General features: G+C 38.3%; 1 protein-coding gene across 1 annotated transcript in view; it reads right to left on the bottom strand.

Moving 5' to 3' along the window:
• Positions 1 to 10,366, bottom strand: part of ZNF385B (zinc finger protein 385B) — a 320,608-nt gene extending 310,242 nt beyond the window's left edge. Inside the window, exons 1-2 of the mRNA XM_032637583.1 lie at positions 10,287 to 10,366; positions 9,270 to 9,587 (exon numbers count right to left, since the gene is read on the bottom strand). Coding sequence (XP_032493474.1) covers positions 9,270 to 9,585 — 316 coding nt within the window. The 5' untranslated portion in view covers positions 9,586 to 9,587; positions 10,287 to 10,366. The remainder of the gene's footprint in view (positions 1 to 9,269; positions 9,588 to 10,286) is intronic.
• Between the last annotated feature and the right edge of the window lie 7,776 nt (positions 10,367 to 18,142).

Raw genomic sequence — 18,142 nt, 5'->3', positions numbered from 1 at the left:
TTCATTCTTTTCCCATGGTATTTTACAAAGCAAAAGTTCTTAATTTTGAATGAAGTCTAATTTATCAGTTTTCCTTTTATGGATCTTGTATTTGGTGTCAAGTCAGAACTCTTTGCCTAGCCCTAGGTCCCAGAGATTTTCTTCCATTTTTTCCCCTAAAAGTTTTATATTTTTATGTTTTACATTTAAATACATGATCCATTTTGGTTAATTTTTGTATATGGTATAAAATTTAGGTCAAAGTTTTTTTTTGGGGGGGAGGGTTGTTTTTATTTTTGCTATTGTTTTGTTTATAGATGTGTAATTGCCCCAGCACCATTTGTTGAAAAGACTATTTTTCTTTCACTGAATTGATTTTGAATTGTCAAGAGTCAATTGAGCATATTTGTGTGGATCTACAGTTCTGGATTCTGTAGTTTTTTCCATTGATCTATGCGTCTATACCGCCACAAAAAAACAAACAAAAAACAAAACCCTGGGCTTCCCTGGTGGTGCAGTGGTTGAGAGTCTGCCTGCCGATGGAGGGGCCGCGGGTTCGTGGCCCAGTCCAGGAAGATCCCACATACCGCGGAGCGGCTGGGCCCGTGAGCCATGGCCACTGAGCCTGCGCGTCCGGAGCCTGTGCTCCGCAACGGGAGAGGCCACAACAGTGAGAGGCCCGCGTACCGTAAAAAATAATAATAATAAAAATAAAGCAAATAAATAAATAAATAAATAAAATAAAAAACAAAACCCAGGGCTTCCCTGGTGGCGCAGTGGTTGAGAGTCCACCTGCCAATGCAGGGGACACGGGTTCATGCCCCGGTCCAGGAAGATCCCACATGCCGCAGAGTGGCTGGGCCCTTGAGCCATGGCCGCTGAGCCTGCGCATCCGGAGCCTGTGCTCCGCAACGGGAGAGGCCGCAACAGTGAGAGGCCCGCATACCGCAAAAAAAAAAAAAAAAAAAAAAACCCAACAGCTTTGATTACTTCAGCTACATAGTAAGCCTTGATATTGGGTAGAGATTTTTCCTACTTTATTTCTTCTTTGTCAAGATTGTTTTAGCTGTAGGGCCTGTGTTTTTCTATATAATTTTAGATTAAGCTTGTCTATGTATACAATAAATCTTGCTAGGGTTTTGAAGGAATCTCATGAAACCTACAGATCAATTTAGGGAGAACTGACATTTTAACTATGCTGAGTTTTCCAATTCATGAATATGGTATATCTTTCTATTCATTTATGTCTTCTTTGATTTCTTTTCTTAACATTTTGTGATTTTCAGCATACAGATTCTGTACATGTTTTTTACAGTATGTATCTAAATATTTCATTTTTGAGGAGTGATTATAAATGACATTGTGCTTTTAAGTTTAAGTTTCCGTGTGTTCACTTTTAGTGATATATAAAGATATGCAACTGGTTTTTCTGAGTTCTCTATCCTGTAAAGTTTCATAGATTCTTTGGGATTTATATATGGACCATCATGTCATCTGCAAAGAAAGATTTTATTTCTTCCTTTACAATCTGTATGCCTTTTATTTATTTATTCTTGCCTTACTATGGTGCCTACAATTTCCAGCACTATGTCGAATAAAAGAGGTGAGAATGGACAAACTTACCTTGCTCTTGATCTCAGGGAAAAGCAGTCTTTCACCATTAAAAATGATGTTAGCTATAGACTGTTTTGTAGATGTTCTTTATTAAATTGAGGCAATTCCCCTCTATTTCTAACTTGCTGAGAGTTTTTATCAAAAATGAGTATTGGGTTTTCTCAAATGCTTTTATGGCAACAACTGATATGATCATATGATTTTCTTCTTTAGCTATTGACATGGTATTTTATATTTATTGGTTTTCAAATGTTGAACCAGTCTTGCAAATCTGGAATAAATCCCACTTGATCATGGTGTATAATTAGTTTTACACATTGGTGGATTCAGTTTGTTGATATTTTGTTGAGAATTTTTCAGTCTAAGTTCATGAGAGATATTAGTCTGTAGTTTTCTTTTTTTTATTTTTTATTTGTCTGCTTTTGGTATCAGGGTAACACTGACCTCATAAAATAAATTGGGAAGTGTTTCCTCCTCTTCTATTTTCTGAAAGAAATTGTGTAAAATTGATGTTCTTTAAATGCTTGGTACAGTTTTCCAGTAAAACCATGTAGATCTAGAAATTTCTTTTGGGGTGCTTTGTAATTATGAATTCAACTTATATGATCATTATAGATTGCCTTATCTTGGTTGTATTTGGTAGTTTATGGTTTCTGAAGAACTGGTTCATTTTTCTAAGTTATCAAATTTCTGAACATAAGTTTTTTATAGTATTTACTTATTTTATATGTATATATATATATATATATATTTTTTTTTTTTTTTGCGGTACACGGGCCTCTCACTGTTGTGGCCTCTCCCGGAGCACAGGCTCCGGACGCGCAGGCTCAGCAGCCATGGCTCACAGGCCCAGCCGCTCCATGGCATGTGGGATCTTCCCGGACCGGGGCACAAACCTGTGTCCCCTGCATCGGCAGGCGGACTCTCAACCACTGCGCCACCAGGGAAGCCCTATTATATTTTTAATTGCTGCAAATTCTGTAGTAATATCATCTATTTCATCTGTGTCTTCTTTCTTTTTCATCTTTGTCAGTCTTACTAGAGGCTTGTAAATTTCATTGATCTTTTTCAAAGAGCCAATTTTCTATTTGTTTCCTCTGGTTCTCATTTCTCTGTTTCTCTTTTCTTGTCATCACATGGGTTACTTGAACATTTTTTAGGACTCCATCTTGATTTATTTATATTCTCTTTGATTGTATTGCTTTCTATAGTTTTCAGAGTGGTTTATATGGGTATTACAATATACATACTTATGGCAATCTACTGGTATCATCATTTAGCTACTTCAAATGAAGTACAAAAACCTTACTTCCATTTAGGTCCCTTTAACTTCCACTTTTAATCATTATTATCTTGAGTATCATATGGTTAAATTTCATTTCAATCATCAAATATGTTTTATAAAACTTATGAGGAAAAGGATTGTGTGGGGATTAATTTTACGTATCAACTTGACTGGGTCACAGGATGCCCAGATATTTGGTCAAACACTATTCTGGGTGTTTCTCTGAGTTTGTTTTTGGATAAATTTCACATTTGTGTGTGTGTAGCTTTTATTCTGAAAGCAATGAGGAACACTGAAACATTTTGAACAAGAATTATATGAACAATCTTTCATGACAGAATGTACTTCCTTGCAGCACTGCACAGTCAGTGTTTACCAGGATGACAGGAAGATCACAGTCATGGTAATAAGGAGGGCCTAGGAGATGTGCTGGGAAAAGTTAACAAATGAGAAATTTTCATTACAAGAGTGTCCTTAGAATGAACATACACACACATATATGTATGCATATATAACTATATAAATTCCTATTGATCTGTTACATACTCTTATGAAAATGATTTAATAATGGTATATCTACACAGTTCCATCACGATTTCAAACCTTCAGTAAAATACACTACCCACAAATCTACAAAGTTGATAAGATTTTGGGGATCATTAAAGAAGCCCACATTTGCCTTAATATTAGGCAGAGAAAAGAGAACATAGGGAGCAGTAGAGAAAAAAAAATTCCCCAAATTCAAAAAGAACACGGAATTAAAGTAAGATCTGTCCAATGGATTCTCTTTGGGAACTTACAGAAAGACCTAGAATTACGAATAAATGTGGAAGTGGTTCTCCAAACTTTGTTTTGTCTAAAAAATAAAGGAAAAGGTATTTCAAAATGTTGGAGAACTTAAACACAAGAAAATTGGGGCTATATAATATTTTTAAAGAATCAATTATGTTCAAATTAAGGCTGTACTGAACACAATTTTAAAAAATTTTTTATTGAAGTATAGTTGATTTACAGTATCATGTAAGTGTCAGGTATACAGCACAGCGATTCAGTTATGCATATAACTGAATCGCTGTGCTGTATACCTAAAACTTTTAGGTTGCTTTCATGTCTTGGCTATTGTAAACAATGCTTCAATGAATATTGAGGTGCAAGTATCTTTTCAAATTATGGTTTTCTCCGGATATATGCCCATGAGGAGGATTGCAGGATCATATGGTAGCCCTATTTTTAGTTTTTTTAAGGAACATCCATACTGTTTTCCAAGTGGCTGCACCAATTTACATCCCCATCAACAGTGTAGGAGGGTTCCTTTTTCTCCACACCCTCTCCAGCATTTATTATTTATAGACTTTTTGATGATGGCCATTCTGACTGGTGTGAGATGATACCTTCATTGTAGTTTTGATTTGCATTTCTCTAATAATTAGAGATGTTAAGCATCTTTTCATGTGTCTGTTGGCCGTCTGTATGTCTTGTTTGGAGAAATGTCTATTTAGGTCTTCTGCCCATTTTTTGATTGGGTTGTTTGTTTTTTTGATATTGAGCTGTATGAGCTGTTTATATATTTTGGAAATTAAGCCCATTGTTTGCAACCCATTCTGTAGGTTATCTCTTCATTTTGTTTACTATTTCCTTTGCTGTGCAAAAGCATTTAAGTTTAATTAGGTCCCATTTGTTTATTTTTATTTCCATTACTCTAGGAGACGGATTCAAAATGATATTGCTGCAATTTATGTTTAATTTCATATTTGAATCTATAAACTCAGTAAAACAAATTCCTCTCTCTAATATGGATGGGACTCATCCAGTCAGTTGCAGGCCTGAATAGGACAAAAGACTGGCCTTCCCCTGAATAAGAGGGAATTCCTCCTGCCTAACTGCCTTCGACATGGGCTATCAATTTTTTCCTGCCTTCCAACTTAAACTGAAACATCAGCTTTTCCTGGGTCTCAAGCCTGCCAATCTTTGGACTGAAACTACACCATCAGCTCCCCTGGGTCTCTAGCTTTCTGACTGCAGATCTTAGGACTTGTCAGTCTCCATGATCATATGAACCAATTCCTTTAATAAATATTCTTATTATATATGTATATATACACCACACACACACATATATATATGTATATGTGTGTGTGTGTGTGTGTGTGTGTGTGTGTGTGTGTGTATATACATGTTGCTTCTGTTTCTCTGGAGAACCCTTACTGATACAGTTTGTTCTATGATTCATTCTTTTATCATTTCCTCTCTATTTGAAAAGCTTCCTTTAGCCAATCTTTAAAAGTAAACTGCTAATGATAAATTCCTTTGTATCTTACAAAACTTCATCTGCGTGTGAAGGATCCCTATTTAAGCTATTTAAGCTCTCTTTGCTTCCCCTCTGATTCTTCCTTCTGTAGCCCAGAGTGTTCTAAAATAGTTTTAGGTAAACTCTAAGAATCTTCCTGTTCTTCCATAAGGAACACACTAAATTCTAAATTTAGTGAAAGAACTACCAATGTTTGGGGGTCAATCACCTCTTATTCAGAAAAATGGCTCAAGTCTCAACCACCACCCTGTGGACACCACTCCTACCCTGGCAACCCCAAAACCACAATAAGACTGACAGAGAGGAGGGGAAGTTCCCTCTGAAATGAAGTTCTTGGAAGGTTATGTCTACTACCATATCTTTTCTCCTTTGGGGAGGAGATGTGCTACTATTTTTCTCCCTGTATTAATCTGCTAGGGCTATTGTAACAAAGTACCACAAACTGGGTGGCTTAACAATACAAATTTATCATCTCACAGTTCTGGAGGCTAGAAGTCCAAAATCAAGTTACTGTACGGTGGGTTCTTTCTGAGGGTTCTAAGGGAATGATCAGTTCCAGGGCTCTCTCCTCAGCTTGAAGACAATTATCTTCTCCCTGTGTTTTCATATCATCTTCCCTATGTGTGCATCTGTCTCTATGTCTAGATTTCCCCTTTTTATAAGGACACCAGTCATATTGGATTAGAGTCAACCCTAATGGCCTCATTTTAATTTAATTTCCTCTGTAAGACTTTATCTCCAAATAAGGTCACATTCTGAAGTACTGGGGATTAGGACTCTAATATATCTTTTTGCGGGGGAGGGGGGATAAGTCCCTAAAGCCAAGTGATGGGCAAAAAAGGGAGATAGGCATTTTGTTCCCTGATTAAGTACCTGCTTTGTCAGTGGACTTGCCAGCCTCCTCTGTGCTACCTGAGCAGGCAAGAGAAATGTGGCGAGAAGCCCCCTACCTCCACCTACTGCACCTCTACCTGCCTGGGCCCTAGCGGCTCTAGGTTTTCAAGAGGAATGTTAGTTGTCAGATGGATTCTGCACATGATCTCAAGCCCCAAGAGTTGGTACACAGATGAGAGAAGAGGAAGATGCAGCTAAATCTCAGGGACTCCCAATGTCTAAGGGACCATTTGAGGGGAGCTCTTCATCCATAAGGTCTGATAAGAGCATCTGTGACCCACAGAGACAACCAGAATAGTAATTACCTACCAAGAATAGCATTACAACTTTGTCAAAGCTGTAAAGTAAGGACACCTCCACCCCTCCATCCCTCCATGGTTTCCCACCACCTGGGCAGAAGGGCAGGCAGAGGGAGGGGTGGCGCGAGAGCCGACTGTGCCCCACCTTCCACTCTAAATGTCAGTCCATCTAACCAAATCTTAATTTGGCTATGAAATGGATGTTTTTATAAGTAGAACTGTCTTCTAAATCAGAGTCCCTCTGAATACACAAATGTGAAAAGTTATGGTCTGAGAAGGTGTTTAAGGGAGCTGCTACCCAGTAGGAAATAGATATTCGATTGATCAAAACTGAGGAAAGTGACTGGAAACAAATAAAACCATGTCAGGCTGACTCCTCATCGAGTTGAGACTCTAAACAGTAGATAATGTGCACACGCACACATAACAGGACTAAGGTATATTCCACTCTAGTTCCTGCTGTTTCGCTTAGCATGATCCCACAGGCAGTTTTACCTTTCATTAGGTATTCTTCAGAAATACAATTTTTAACGACTATGGTTTCTATCATTCATCTTATAAATGTACTATAACGTATTTAACTTTTCTCCTATTGGACATTCAGGATGCAGCTAATATTTTGGAATTATAAATCATGTCATAATCATCTTTGTACATACATCTATGTCCAATGTCTAGTTCAAAGAGGGAACATTGTTATACCTACTTTTTCTTTCAGATGGGAGGATTATGCTAACCAGTTTCAGAGGTTAAGTGACTTGCCTTCATCATATGTTAAACCCAAATCTTCTGAGAATGAATCACTGACTATATTATCAGCATATGAAAACTGTCCTTTGTGCCTAATATAAAACTTGAAAAGCTGTCTCATTTTCTTACCCATTTTCCTATATATTAATATATTGTGTTATATACTAGTTGATGAGCTGTGTTTTATTTATAGAATATATCCATAATATTCTGTGTATGTCTTAGCTAAATGTATTTATATCAGCTAGCTAATTTCATTAGTATGGGAGAAAAATGGAGAAATTCATGAATTGGAGCTTTACATGTCTGTTTTCAAAACCCATCAGAGAAAGGTAGTTTGCCATGATAAAAACCATTTGTGACCACAAATATATTACAGCATATTGGTTTGAATTTAACCTGAGTTTATTGCATGGTAGAAAAGAGCAGCAAAGTAGTGATGAAGAATTATGGCTTCACTATTAATTATATATGGTTGGAACTCTGATCTGCCATTTCCATGCTGTATGAAGCTGGACAAATTTTATCTCTGTGCCTCTGTTCCTAATCTGTAAATTAGGAATAATCTTAGTACCTACCTCAAGGTTCATGAGAAGATTAAACGAGAAAATTCCTATAAAGCTCTTAGGACCAAAATATGTCCCATAGAAAATGTTCAGTTAATGTTAGCTACTAACATTACCTCTTTTAGAAACCACAGGTTAACCTCAATTTAAACACAGATATTTGGATTCTAACAAATGTAATTCAAACCTTTACTCAGGGCTATTTGCTCTCTGATTTAGATATAAGATAGTCATCAGTTTTTACTCTAACACCAACTATATTTTTAATATGTAAATACACATACATTAATGCATTTGTGAATAACAAATGAATATATGATAACAATTATCATCATAACAAGTAAATACAAAACAGAAAAGTTATCTTTCTCTATTGTAATAAGTGTGTATCTTATACCCTATAAGTTCCTTTAAGTTCTTTCACAGCATGGTAAGTACTGACTGAGGAAAATAATTTAATAAAATTAAATTATGTACTGGGTAAAAAGTAATTAGGTTTAGCTTGAAAGAGAAAAATTATTAATTTACAGCAAACACATACAAGCCATTTTTACCGGAGCTTAATATGGATAATGGCATAACTTAACGAAATCAAAAACTATGCAACAGCACCAAGTGAAATTCCAACAAAGGGTTGCACCGCGTCGCCTCACTTCAAGTTGAAGGTTCATTACCAAAGCAAACACTTGCTAGAGAGGAATTTGGAGCTTTTCCTCATATTTAGGAGGAGGCTTATCCTGGCCTCCCAAGTAAACCTGCAGAGGAGGCCTACTTTTTGTAGAAATCTTCACCATGGAAAACAGTACATTTCACATTTTTCTTTAGTTGTGTCACAACTAACAGACCAAAGGCCAGCAATATGAAGGAGGCAGCATTGCCCAAGGATAAGATACAGAGTTTGCAAGACTGTTTAGAATTCAGGGCAGATGCAAGAATGAATCTCCAAGCTTCTGCCTCTATCCAGCCCACAGGAAAGGGTGAGAGGCATGAGGCAGGGAAAGTGCTTGCGGTGGTGCTGGAGCTCAGAGGTAAGCCTTGCTGGTTTTGGCAATGGCTGTTCCTATTGTTAGAACACCACCGGCACGCTGAATATAACACGTCTAGCGCACAAGATTAATGCTCCTTTCCTGCATCATGGATGTTATAAATAAAACTGGAGCTTTTTATATACCACCTAATTGTACGCTACTCAACGGAAAGCAGAGCAAGAAAGCCAAAGAAAGCCTAATTCTGCAAAGAGGAGAAAAAAATTGATATCACTGATCCATTTTAAACACATTTCAAAATATAATAAGGACTGTTCACAAACTATAGAGATACAGAACTATGTCAATGGGCTGATATACACATTTTATGTTTATATATATTTGTGTCTAGTATAATATATATTAAAACAATAAAAAAATGTATCCTAAGAAGTAATAGACAGCTCTTGGATTTTACCTGTAGGGAAAAGAATATACATTGTGGTAGTAGTTTTAAGGGGAAAGATAAGCCTTGCTCTAAATCCTTCATTTTCTAGAACAGATGCACGTCTCCCAGCAGGAAACGGGCCCCCAGGCCCTCCCACCTACCTGTGCTGGTGTAAGTGCTGGGGCTGGCCAGTGGTGGCCCGGAGCCCTGGGCTGGGGGCGGAGGCTGTCCATCACTCAGCTGCTTGACTCGTTTGCGGTGAGATTTGCCATTGTAATGGACTTGGGCCTGGGCTGCAGAGTTTAGCTGGATGTTGCACACCTCACAGAAGGAGAACAGAATTTTCTTTTTCTCTTTACTCAGCTGGTCCTCAGGTCTGTCGTTCTTTATTCCCTTATCTTCAAAGCCCCGTAGAAAAGTTGCCATATTCATAATTCCATCTTCAGGGTAGTTGTCAGGGCTTAAGGAATACTTCATACCTAAAAAAAAAGTACACATGCTTATGAAATATATGCCTTCTTATTTTCTACTATGATTATGATTAATTTCATGGTATGGTTTAAGTTAAAATCTCCTAGATACTCAGTGATCACGCTTGGAAAAAATTATCAAAAGCACTTAACTGAGCAAATACGATCTTTGAACATGTGTTTCCTCTGTCTGGAGCACTTTCCACTCTACCCTTGCCCCTCCTCCCATCACCTCTCAATTCTTTTGCCCTTTAAACTCCTGCTCACCCCTGAGATCTTAGCTGGAGCATTACCCTCTCCTGGAAACCTATCTGACCCTGGAGATAAGGCAGATCCCTGTTTACATGCTCACATCATGCTATGTGACCTCTCTTCAGAACACCTCTCACCATGTGCACGTCATATGTATTTGTACAATTATTTGATTTATGTCTGTTTCCCCAATAGACTGTGAGCTCTGTGGGGGCAGTAACCTCATTTCTGGGTATCCTTTGGGCCTAGAACTGCAAATTTTACATAATAGGCATTCAAATATCTATTGAAGGAAGGAATAAAGGATGCTACGAATCCATACTATGAAAAAGGGTATGTGTAGACATCAAAGTATACATAATACACACACATCTGCACACCTGCCAACAGATACATGCCCTAACTTGGGTAGGAGGTGAATAACAAAGACAAAAACACATTATGTCTGCAACTTACATTGGGTTGTATTCCAAAAGCCTCTTTATAAGTCAGCCAGTGGGAATTTGAACATATTTTCTTACAGATGTAGTGAAACAAACTGTTTTTAGCTGTCCAGATTAGCCCATAAACATCAATTTAATCTCTGATGAGGTTGAAATGCAGAACATCTGAAACACAAAATAATAGAAACACAATATATGGTAATCTAGTAATTGAAATAGAAAAAGAGTAAAACAGACTAAGATAAAATTTTGTTTACTTTTAAGTGCTGATTTTCATTTAGTTAGATAAGGGTATACTGATAAATTATAGCCTAAGTAAAGATTTTAAAGGAGCCTTTTCAGTACCTGAAGAATCTTGGGTAATGAAGATGGTCTTGGCTTTTTATTTTGCTCAGTTCCACTTTAACATATATAATTTTTTCATTTTAGTTAATACCAATGTTACTAGCATTTTTCTACTTATCAGTGTGATTATTACAATGTTTTCAGTTCTCAACTCGAATAAAGAAAAAGATACTCTCACAGAAGAAAAAGGAGAACAATATTCAGAGAACAATTGTGCAAAAGCTAAGGGACAAGGGGTATGCATGAAAAAGATTTGGCTGAGGTGGACAGTACTGTGCTATGAGGGATGAAGAGTTCAGATAAAGAAAGGATCCTTGCTTGTGATGGATTCTGCCTGGGGGAAAAACTCAAAGATACTGGCTTTGAGCAGTTCTGTTGATCCAAGTTGGCTTGGAGCTCTGTGGAAGGGAAGGAGAAACTAAAGACTAATCCATATCTGGAGAGTTCACCAGTTGAATGTTTAAAATTCAGAAAATAAATTATAGTACAGAGTATGATCATAAAGATATTGATTCTATGTATATGGTATGCCAAGAACTCATTTACACCCACACACTCTATTGCAAAGTGTCATTACGCACTATACCATAGGCTAAATAATCACCTTCAGAGCATTGTTAAAATAGTACTAATTTTGATATGTTAAACCTATTTGCTCCATAAATACGTTACCCTGATGCCACCAATTTAAAGAACTCAATTCCACAAAATTTTCCGAATGAATTTATTCCTTTCACCTCTCACAAAGGCCATTTTCTTCATTAAAATCTATTCAGACTACACATAAATCAGGTTTAAGCAATTCCTAGAGCTCAGTTGCAGAAAATAATTCTGTTATAATTGAAATGTGATTTGAACTGCACGTATATCAATATTTTTGCTGTAGTCCCTAAATCCAAATTACTACAGTGTCACAAAGCCATTTTTCTCATAAAACTTTAGAAAATATCAGTGCCATATAAAAGTTATGTTCAAACATATTACTTTGTGTCCTCTCTTAAAATATTAAAATTTATAAGAATTATAAATTTATAAGAATTTATAAGAATTACTGAACTAAATAATAAAAAAGAGATAAAGGATTCTGAAAATAAACTCGTCATTAATATATTAGCCTTGTTTATAAAACGAATCCATTGTAAAACATAAGGAAAACCAGTAACTAATTTTTGACCTTGCATCATCTCACTGAATCATTGAAATCTAAGTGTTATATTTTAACTCAAGCAACCAAACTCCTTGACTTAACTGAGGAATGATGACACTTCCATCTGAAAATTTAGCTTCTTTGGAGGTAGGTGGACTTGCCCATGTTGCTAATTAACACATGGCATTTCACAGAAACAGGACATACATCATAATGCTTCCTTTTAAATTTGAAATCTAAAAAATGACTTCTTTGTATTATCTTATAAAAGATTGGGCTTCCCTGGTGGCGCAGTGGTTGAGAATCTGCCCGCTAATGCAGGGGACACGGGTTCGAGTCCTGGTTTGGGAGGATCCCACATGCTGCAGAGCAACTAGGCCCGTGAGCCACAACTACTGAGCCTGCGCTCTGCAACAAGAGAGGCCGCAATAGTGAGAGGCCCGCGCACCGCGATGAAGAGTGGCCCCCGGTTGCCACAACTAGAGAAAGCCCTCGCACAGAAACAAAGACCCAACACAGCAAAAATAAATAAATTAATTAATAAACTCCTACCCCCAACATCTAAAAAAAAAAAGAAAAGCCAGCTTACCTGTGCCTTTCTGATTGCCATTTGTCCTAGAAATAAATTGTGCTTTAGATTTATTTAAATATATATATTTAGTAGTAAGAAAGAAACCTTTAAAATGAAATGAATGGCTGTTCTAGAATTCTGCTGTAACCTCTGCAGAATACCAGCACCCTTCATAACTTTTATCCCTATTTTACTTTCTCCCAGAGTTATTCTCACAGATGATCCCCCATACATCCGACACCATGCTCATGGGCCACTCTAGGGAGAATGTAATTCCTGGGAGTGGGGTGTGCATTCTGTCCCTCAAGTCCCAATTTATTAGTCCTAGTGCTGGTTTCACCACACTTCCTCCCTCTTAGGAGAAAAATAAGTTCAGCTCCTGCTAGCAGCCACTTGCAACCAGAATATATTTAGTCCCAGAGGTCTTGGGTAAAGGACCTAGAGGTGGTAGAGAAGCAAGATATCAGAGTCTCAACATCCAATTTTGACCTCAGATGATATAATTTCTAGGCTAATAATATGCGTGGTGATGATAACATTTATAATGTCAATTTTCTGGCTAAGGGGAAGGTAACAGTGAGTTTAAGTGGAAGAAGAGAAAAATCTCACTTTCTATTTTAAAGTATTTTTATCAGACTATCTCAAATTACATGTTTCACTTGCATAGGGCACAAGGACCTTCAGAGGTATCCAATTTTAAACAGAGAAGTGGGCAGCACTCTTCCACGATAGCCATGCAGGCTTATCTGAAGGTAAGAGAAGTCCAGACAACCAGACCAAGTATCCTATGTCTTTTTTGTATCATTTTATCAGGTTAGATGGCCACGCATTTAACATCCATGAGAAAATAAGATATTTTGGTACAGGTCAAGGAATAAGAAAGTTGTTCCTTGAGTTGCTGCTTTGGGGGAAAAGACATGATAGGATAGTCAATGACTATCTAAAGGAGTGATTTTCTTTAAAAATATTTATTTATTTATTTATTTTGGCTGTGCCAGGTCTTAGTTGCAGCATGCGGGATCCTCGTGGCATGCAGGATCTTTAGTTGTGGCATGTGGGATCTTTTAGTTGCAGCACGCAGACTTATTAGTTGCAGCGTGCGGACTCCTTAGGTGCAGCATGCAGACTTTTAGTTGCGGTATGCAAACTCTTGCTTGCAGCATGCATGTGGGGTCTAGTTCCCTGTCCAGAGATCGGACCCAGGCCCCCTGCATTGGGAGCACAGAGCCTTACCCACTGGACCACCAGGGAAGTCCCTAAAGGAGTGATTTTTTAAATGACCAGGATGCAACACGTCAGGAAATTTTATACTTAACAACTTTCTCTAAAACTGGCCCTGACTGCACAGTTATCCAATTGTCTTTTATAATAATTTAAATAAAAGGCAGCTGATTCAGAGGTAAAGACTGGAAGCCACAGGGAGAATGTGAGCACATGTTACCTTAGGAAGAAGAACGGTCTGGGATCCCTGAAGCTCAAACTGTACTATACTGTTTCAGCCCCATACTTGGGGTCATTTCAGTTTAATAAACTCATCTTTGGGAAAAGTACTATTCTTGTCATGAATTATTTTAGGGAAAAGACCACACCTCTGTGGATGGGTGTAGGATTACCACAAAAGGAAAATATTGTTCCACTGTGAGTCTTACCACAAGATTGATGGGGGCAGGAAGTAGACAAAGAGGCATGAGCCTGTGACTGCCTCTGGGCCTGGGGGACAGGGGATCTGTATGCAGGTATGAGAGACTTGTTCCGGGCATTCCCTTTGTGGGGAGGTAAACTGATCCCTGGAACAGAGACAGGCCTGAGTCTGGGCAAAGAAGGCTGAACAATAGAGAATGTCTATGGAGGGCTTTGGTCTGTGACCTCCGAGAACCTATATATCCAGGAACAACTGTGAAGTTCTCTATCTGTATTTCCTTTTCCTTTTTTTTTTAAATCCTGAAGCCATCAGTGAAATCATGCAAACATCACAGTTGATCTTCCTATTGGGAGGAATAGTGTGAGAGTCTGGAATGGCACCTGGGGTTAAAGCCATCCATGGGAGAGCAGCAGCAAGGGACTGAAGGATGTCAGTGGCTGGCAAGAGAATGATGCAGTGGTCTAGAACCAGGCAGCTGGTTAAGATGTTAATTAACAACCGGCTTGGGATATCTCAGGGATTCAAAACAGCATACAAGTAAGGCAAGCTGGTAAAATAATGGAATTCTTATATCAAGTAGAGATTTGAACTATTTTGAATTAGCTAATGTAAAGGGTAAATAGCCTGGGGCATTTGAGCTACCTAAAGGTAAATAAAACAAGGTTATTTTATTCTCATTCATTACTGTAGATTCTAAGCCAACTATCCGCCTATCACTTAGAAGATGCTCCATAAACCTTTGGTAAAATGAAATAGTTGTTATGATTAATTTAACTGAAGTACAGCTGCAGCCAAAAACTGCTAGTTAAATTGGTCTTGGCCTTCAGAAGACCCAATAATTGTATGTCTATGTAGATCAATGTCTTTTCTGGCACCCTTGATCTTCTGAGTGGTCCAAGTTAGCATTATATACAAATAGTATGACAATGTCAATAATGAGAACAAGGAATGTATTTTATTCTTAGTGTCAGAATATCAATCCAAATATACATATTCACATTTCAGAGGAAACCAGAATTGAAAATATCCTTCTATGCCTAGTACACTGAGATTCTATCAGCAGAAGTAAAAATGTAGGTTTCTTATTGCAAGAATAAAATGTTGCAATAATTAATGTTAATTATGAAACTGTTAATTTTATATAAAGAACAATTATTAAAATTTTTTTCAGTCAAATAAAGAAATTGATTGACAACTAAATCAAGCACTAGCTCTGTAACTATAGAGAGAATATATACTTATTTTGAGGTACAAATGTTTATAATCAGATAAATAATAAGTCAAATATTGACAGAAATTAGATTATATCATAATTCTAATCTTTGTAGAATTATGTGGTGTAGTTGCTTTCATGATATTAAACTAATTAACCTTTAAGCACTATATTTAATTTTTATTTGTTTAATTCCATTAAGGCATGAACCATTTTGGGAAAAATTCTACTTGGGAATTTTTCTCATCTTCTGAGGATGAAGCAAAAGCAAAAGGCCAGCTTTGTTACCTTAAAATTACTACCTCGGACTTCCCTGGTGGCACAGTGGTTAAAAATCCGCCTGCCAATGCAGGAGACATGGGTTCGAGCCCTGGTTGGAGAAGATCCCACGTGCTGTGGAGCAATTAAGCCCGTGCACCACAACTACTGAGCCTGCACTCTAGAGCTCGCAAGCCACAACTATTGAGCCTGCGTGCCTACATCCCGTGCTCTGCAGCAAGAGAAGCCACTGCAATGAGAAGCCTGCGCACCACGACGAAGAACAGCCACCGCTCATCACAACTAGAGAAAACCTATGCACAGCAATGAAGACCCAACACAGCCAAAAATAAAATGTTAATAAATAAATAGATTAAAAAAAAGAAGTGAACAGAAAAGCAAAAAAAATAAATAAAAAATTACTACCTCAAGGAGATAATAATTAAATAATACCTAAACTCATAATATGATACAATTTTCTGTTCCATATCTCAAAAGTCATTCTGAATGACGGTACTGGGCCATAGCCTAAGGCAAATACAGATTTTAACACTTGGTTTTTGGTGATGCACCAAAAGGTATATATGGTACACCTCGAGCCCTAGAGAGAGAAATGCTTACTGACTTGGCTATACAGTCTTTATAATAAGGAAGCCTAGATTCCATTCGCCCTCTGCCTGGCCTGAGACAGCAGCAGAACACAGGAGAGGGAACTTCAAATCATGAACACTTGGGCAAAGGCAGATGTTGCAGTCCCATTCCTCCCACGGCATTGCCAGGGTAGGTGTGCAAGCTTGAACACATTCCTGAGCAGGTCCTGGAGCCCCTCCAGAAGCTCAACAGCTGAATCTGTGTGTGAAGCTGGAAGGAGCTGTCCTGGCTCCTTGAGATGACTGCCAACGCACCTTCCAGGCGTGGAAGGGAACACAAGCAATTCAAGAGACGGCTCCACACGAGTCAGATCTGTCGATCAAGGAAGTAACATCCTCAATTCAATGAACTCTCAGGTCATCTTAAAAAGCTTACAAACACGAATGGTATTTTCTGGCTTTTGCCACGTGAGAAAATATAGGGTAAAACTAAAGAGACCACGTTACACACTGTAGTTTTATTTCTAGTCATAATCTCTATATATACCATCTGGACACAGTTTTACATTTATTGCATTTTTCATTCATTTAAAAGTAACATATCATTCTAGAAATTTTGGAAAATACAAGGAGCAGAAAAAGATGGGGGAAAGTCCTCCCCGTTCCTATCATTCAAAGGTAATCATGTTTTGTCGTTTATTTCTAGCCTTTTTAAATGCACATACTGTTTTCAAAGAACTTTGGTTAGACAACAGACATTTGCTAAGAGTTCGAATGTATAAGTATATTAGGAGCTCTTAGAACGATTATATTTACCTACAAATTGATTAATAAGAAGTCAATTTTTCCACCTCTGGTATGGATCAAGTGTAACTGTAGCAAGTGTTCTAAGAAGAGAAACAGTGCTATGAACATCATTAATATGGGGCTGCCCTGGTCCATGCAGTCTGAGAGAAGGTGATGTTTGAACTAAGAACTAAAGGATGAATAGGAGTAAATGGAAGAACATTCCAGGTAAAGGAGATTGCATGTGCAAAGGTCCAGAAGCAGGTGGAAAGATGGCAGGTGGGACAAACTGAAAGCAGCCCAGTGCATCTAGAGCAGAAAGAGCAAGGTGGAATGAAATATAAAATAAGGCTGGAGAGCTAAGCTGGGGCCAGGTAATGAAGGTCCTTGCACACCAAGCTGAGGTGTTGGTCTAGGGAAGGTGCAGAAGTATTTTAAACTAGAAGACTGGTACGAACAGATTTGACTTGTGAAAAGATTACTTGGCCTTCAGAGTAGATGAAAGATGTGGTATAGTGTAGGGAGGTGGCCACATGAATATGGACAAATTCAGAAACTATTATAGTTACCCAAGCAGGAGAAAACGGTTGATGGGCCCGGATGGTGATGATGACCCCAGAGGGGATAGATTCAAAAACACTGACGAAAAAAAAAAATCAACAGGACTTGGTGATGGATTAAATGGGCCTGCTGGGATATTCCCTGGGGATGGAGGTTGATGGTCACCATGTTCCTGCTTCCTCTGCCTTGCTAAAGCCAGCAAATGCCATCTTTTTTTTTTCTTTTTATTTCCCTTTTCTCTTTTCCTTCTTTTTTTCTTTTTCTCTTTTTTTTTCTTGTCCTTCTTTTTTCCCTTTCTTCAGTCAGTGCCATCTTCACATTCCCCCTCGGCCTAGTTCCAGTCAGTGGGTACCATCTTTGAGCTCTCCCTCCTAAGCACCAGTATCTCCCAGGGAAGAGCTTCTGCACACATCTGGTGACCTAGTTTTGCAGCTGCCACCCAAAGGCCTCCCCTTGATCTCCTGGCTCTGGTGGGCAAGGGAGGCCTTGCGTTCCTGGGTCCTATGGGTCTCTAACAATCAGAGAGACAGTTCTTGGCAGACAACCACTTCCAGGGTACTGCACAAAAGGCAGACAGAAACACACTCCCCAGTCTTTCTGAGAAACAGGCCTATTTACTTGCAGGAGCTTTGGCCTGAGGGGCAGGCTTCTGGTTTGGCACACTTATAGAAGCCTAAGAAGGGGCTCTCAGAGAATAGAGACCGCTGCATGCAATCTCCCTCAGCCTCGCCCCAGCTCACTGGTATTGTACAGAAA

This window comes from Phocoena sinus, chromosome 7, assembly GCF_008692025.1.
Source record: "Phocoena sinus isolate mPhoSin1 chromosome 7, mPhoSin1.pri, whole genome shotgun sequence".
Taxonomy (NCBI): Eukaryota; Metazoa; Chordata; class Mammalia; order Artiodactyla; family Phocoenidae; genus Phocoena; species Phocoena sinus.
This window is presented reverse-complemented; position numbering and strand designations above follow the sequence as displayed.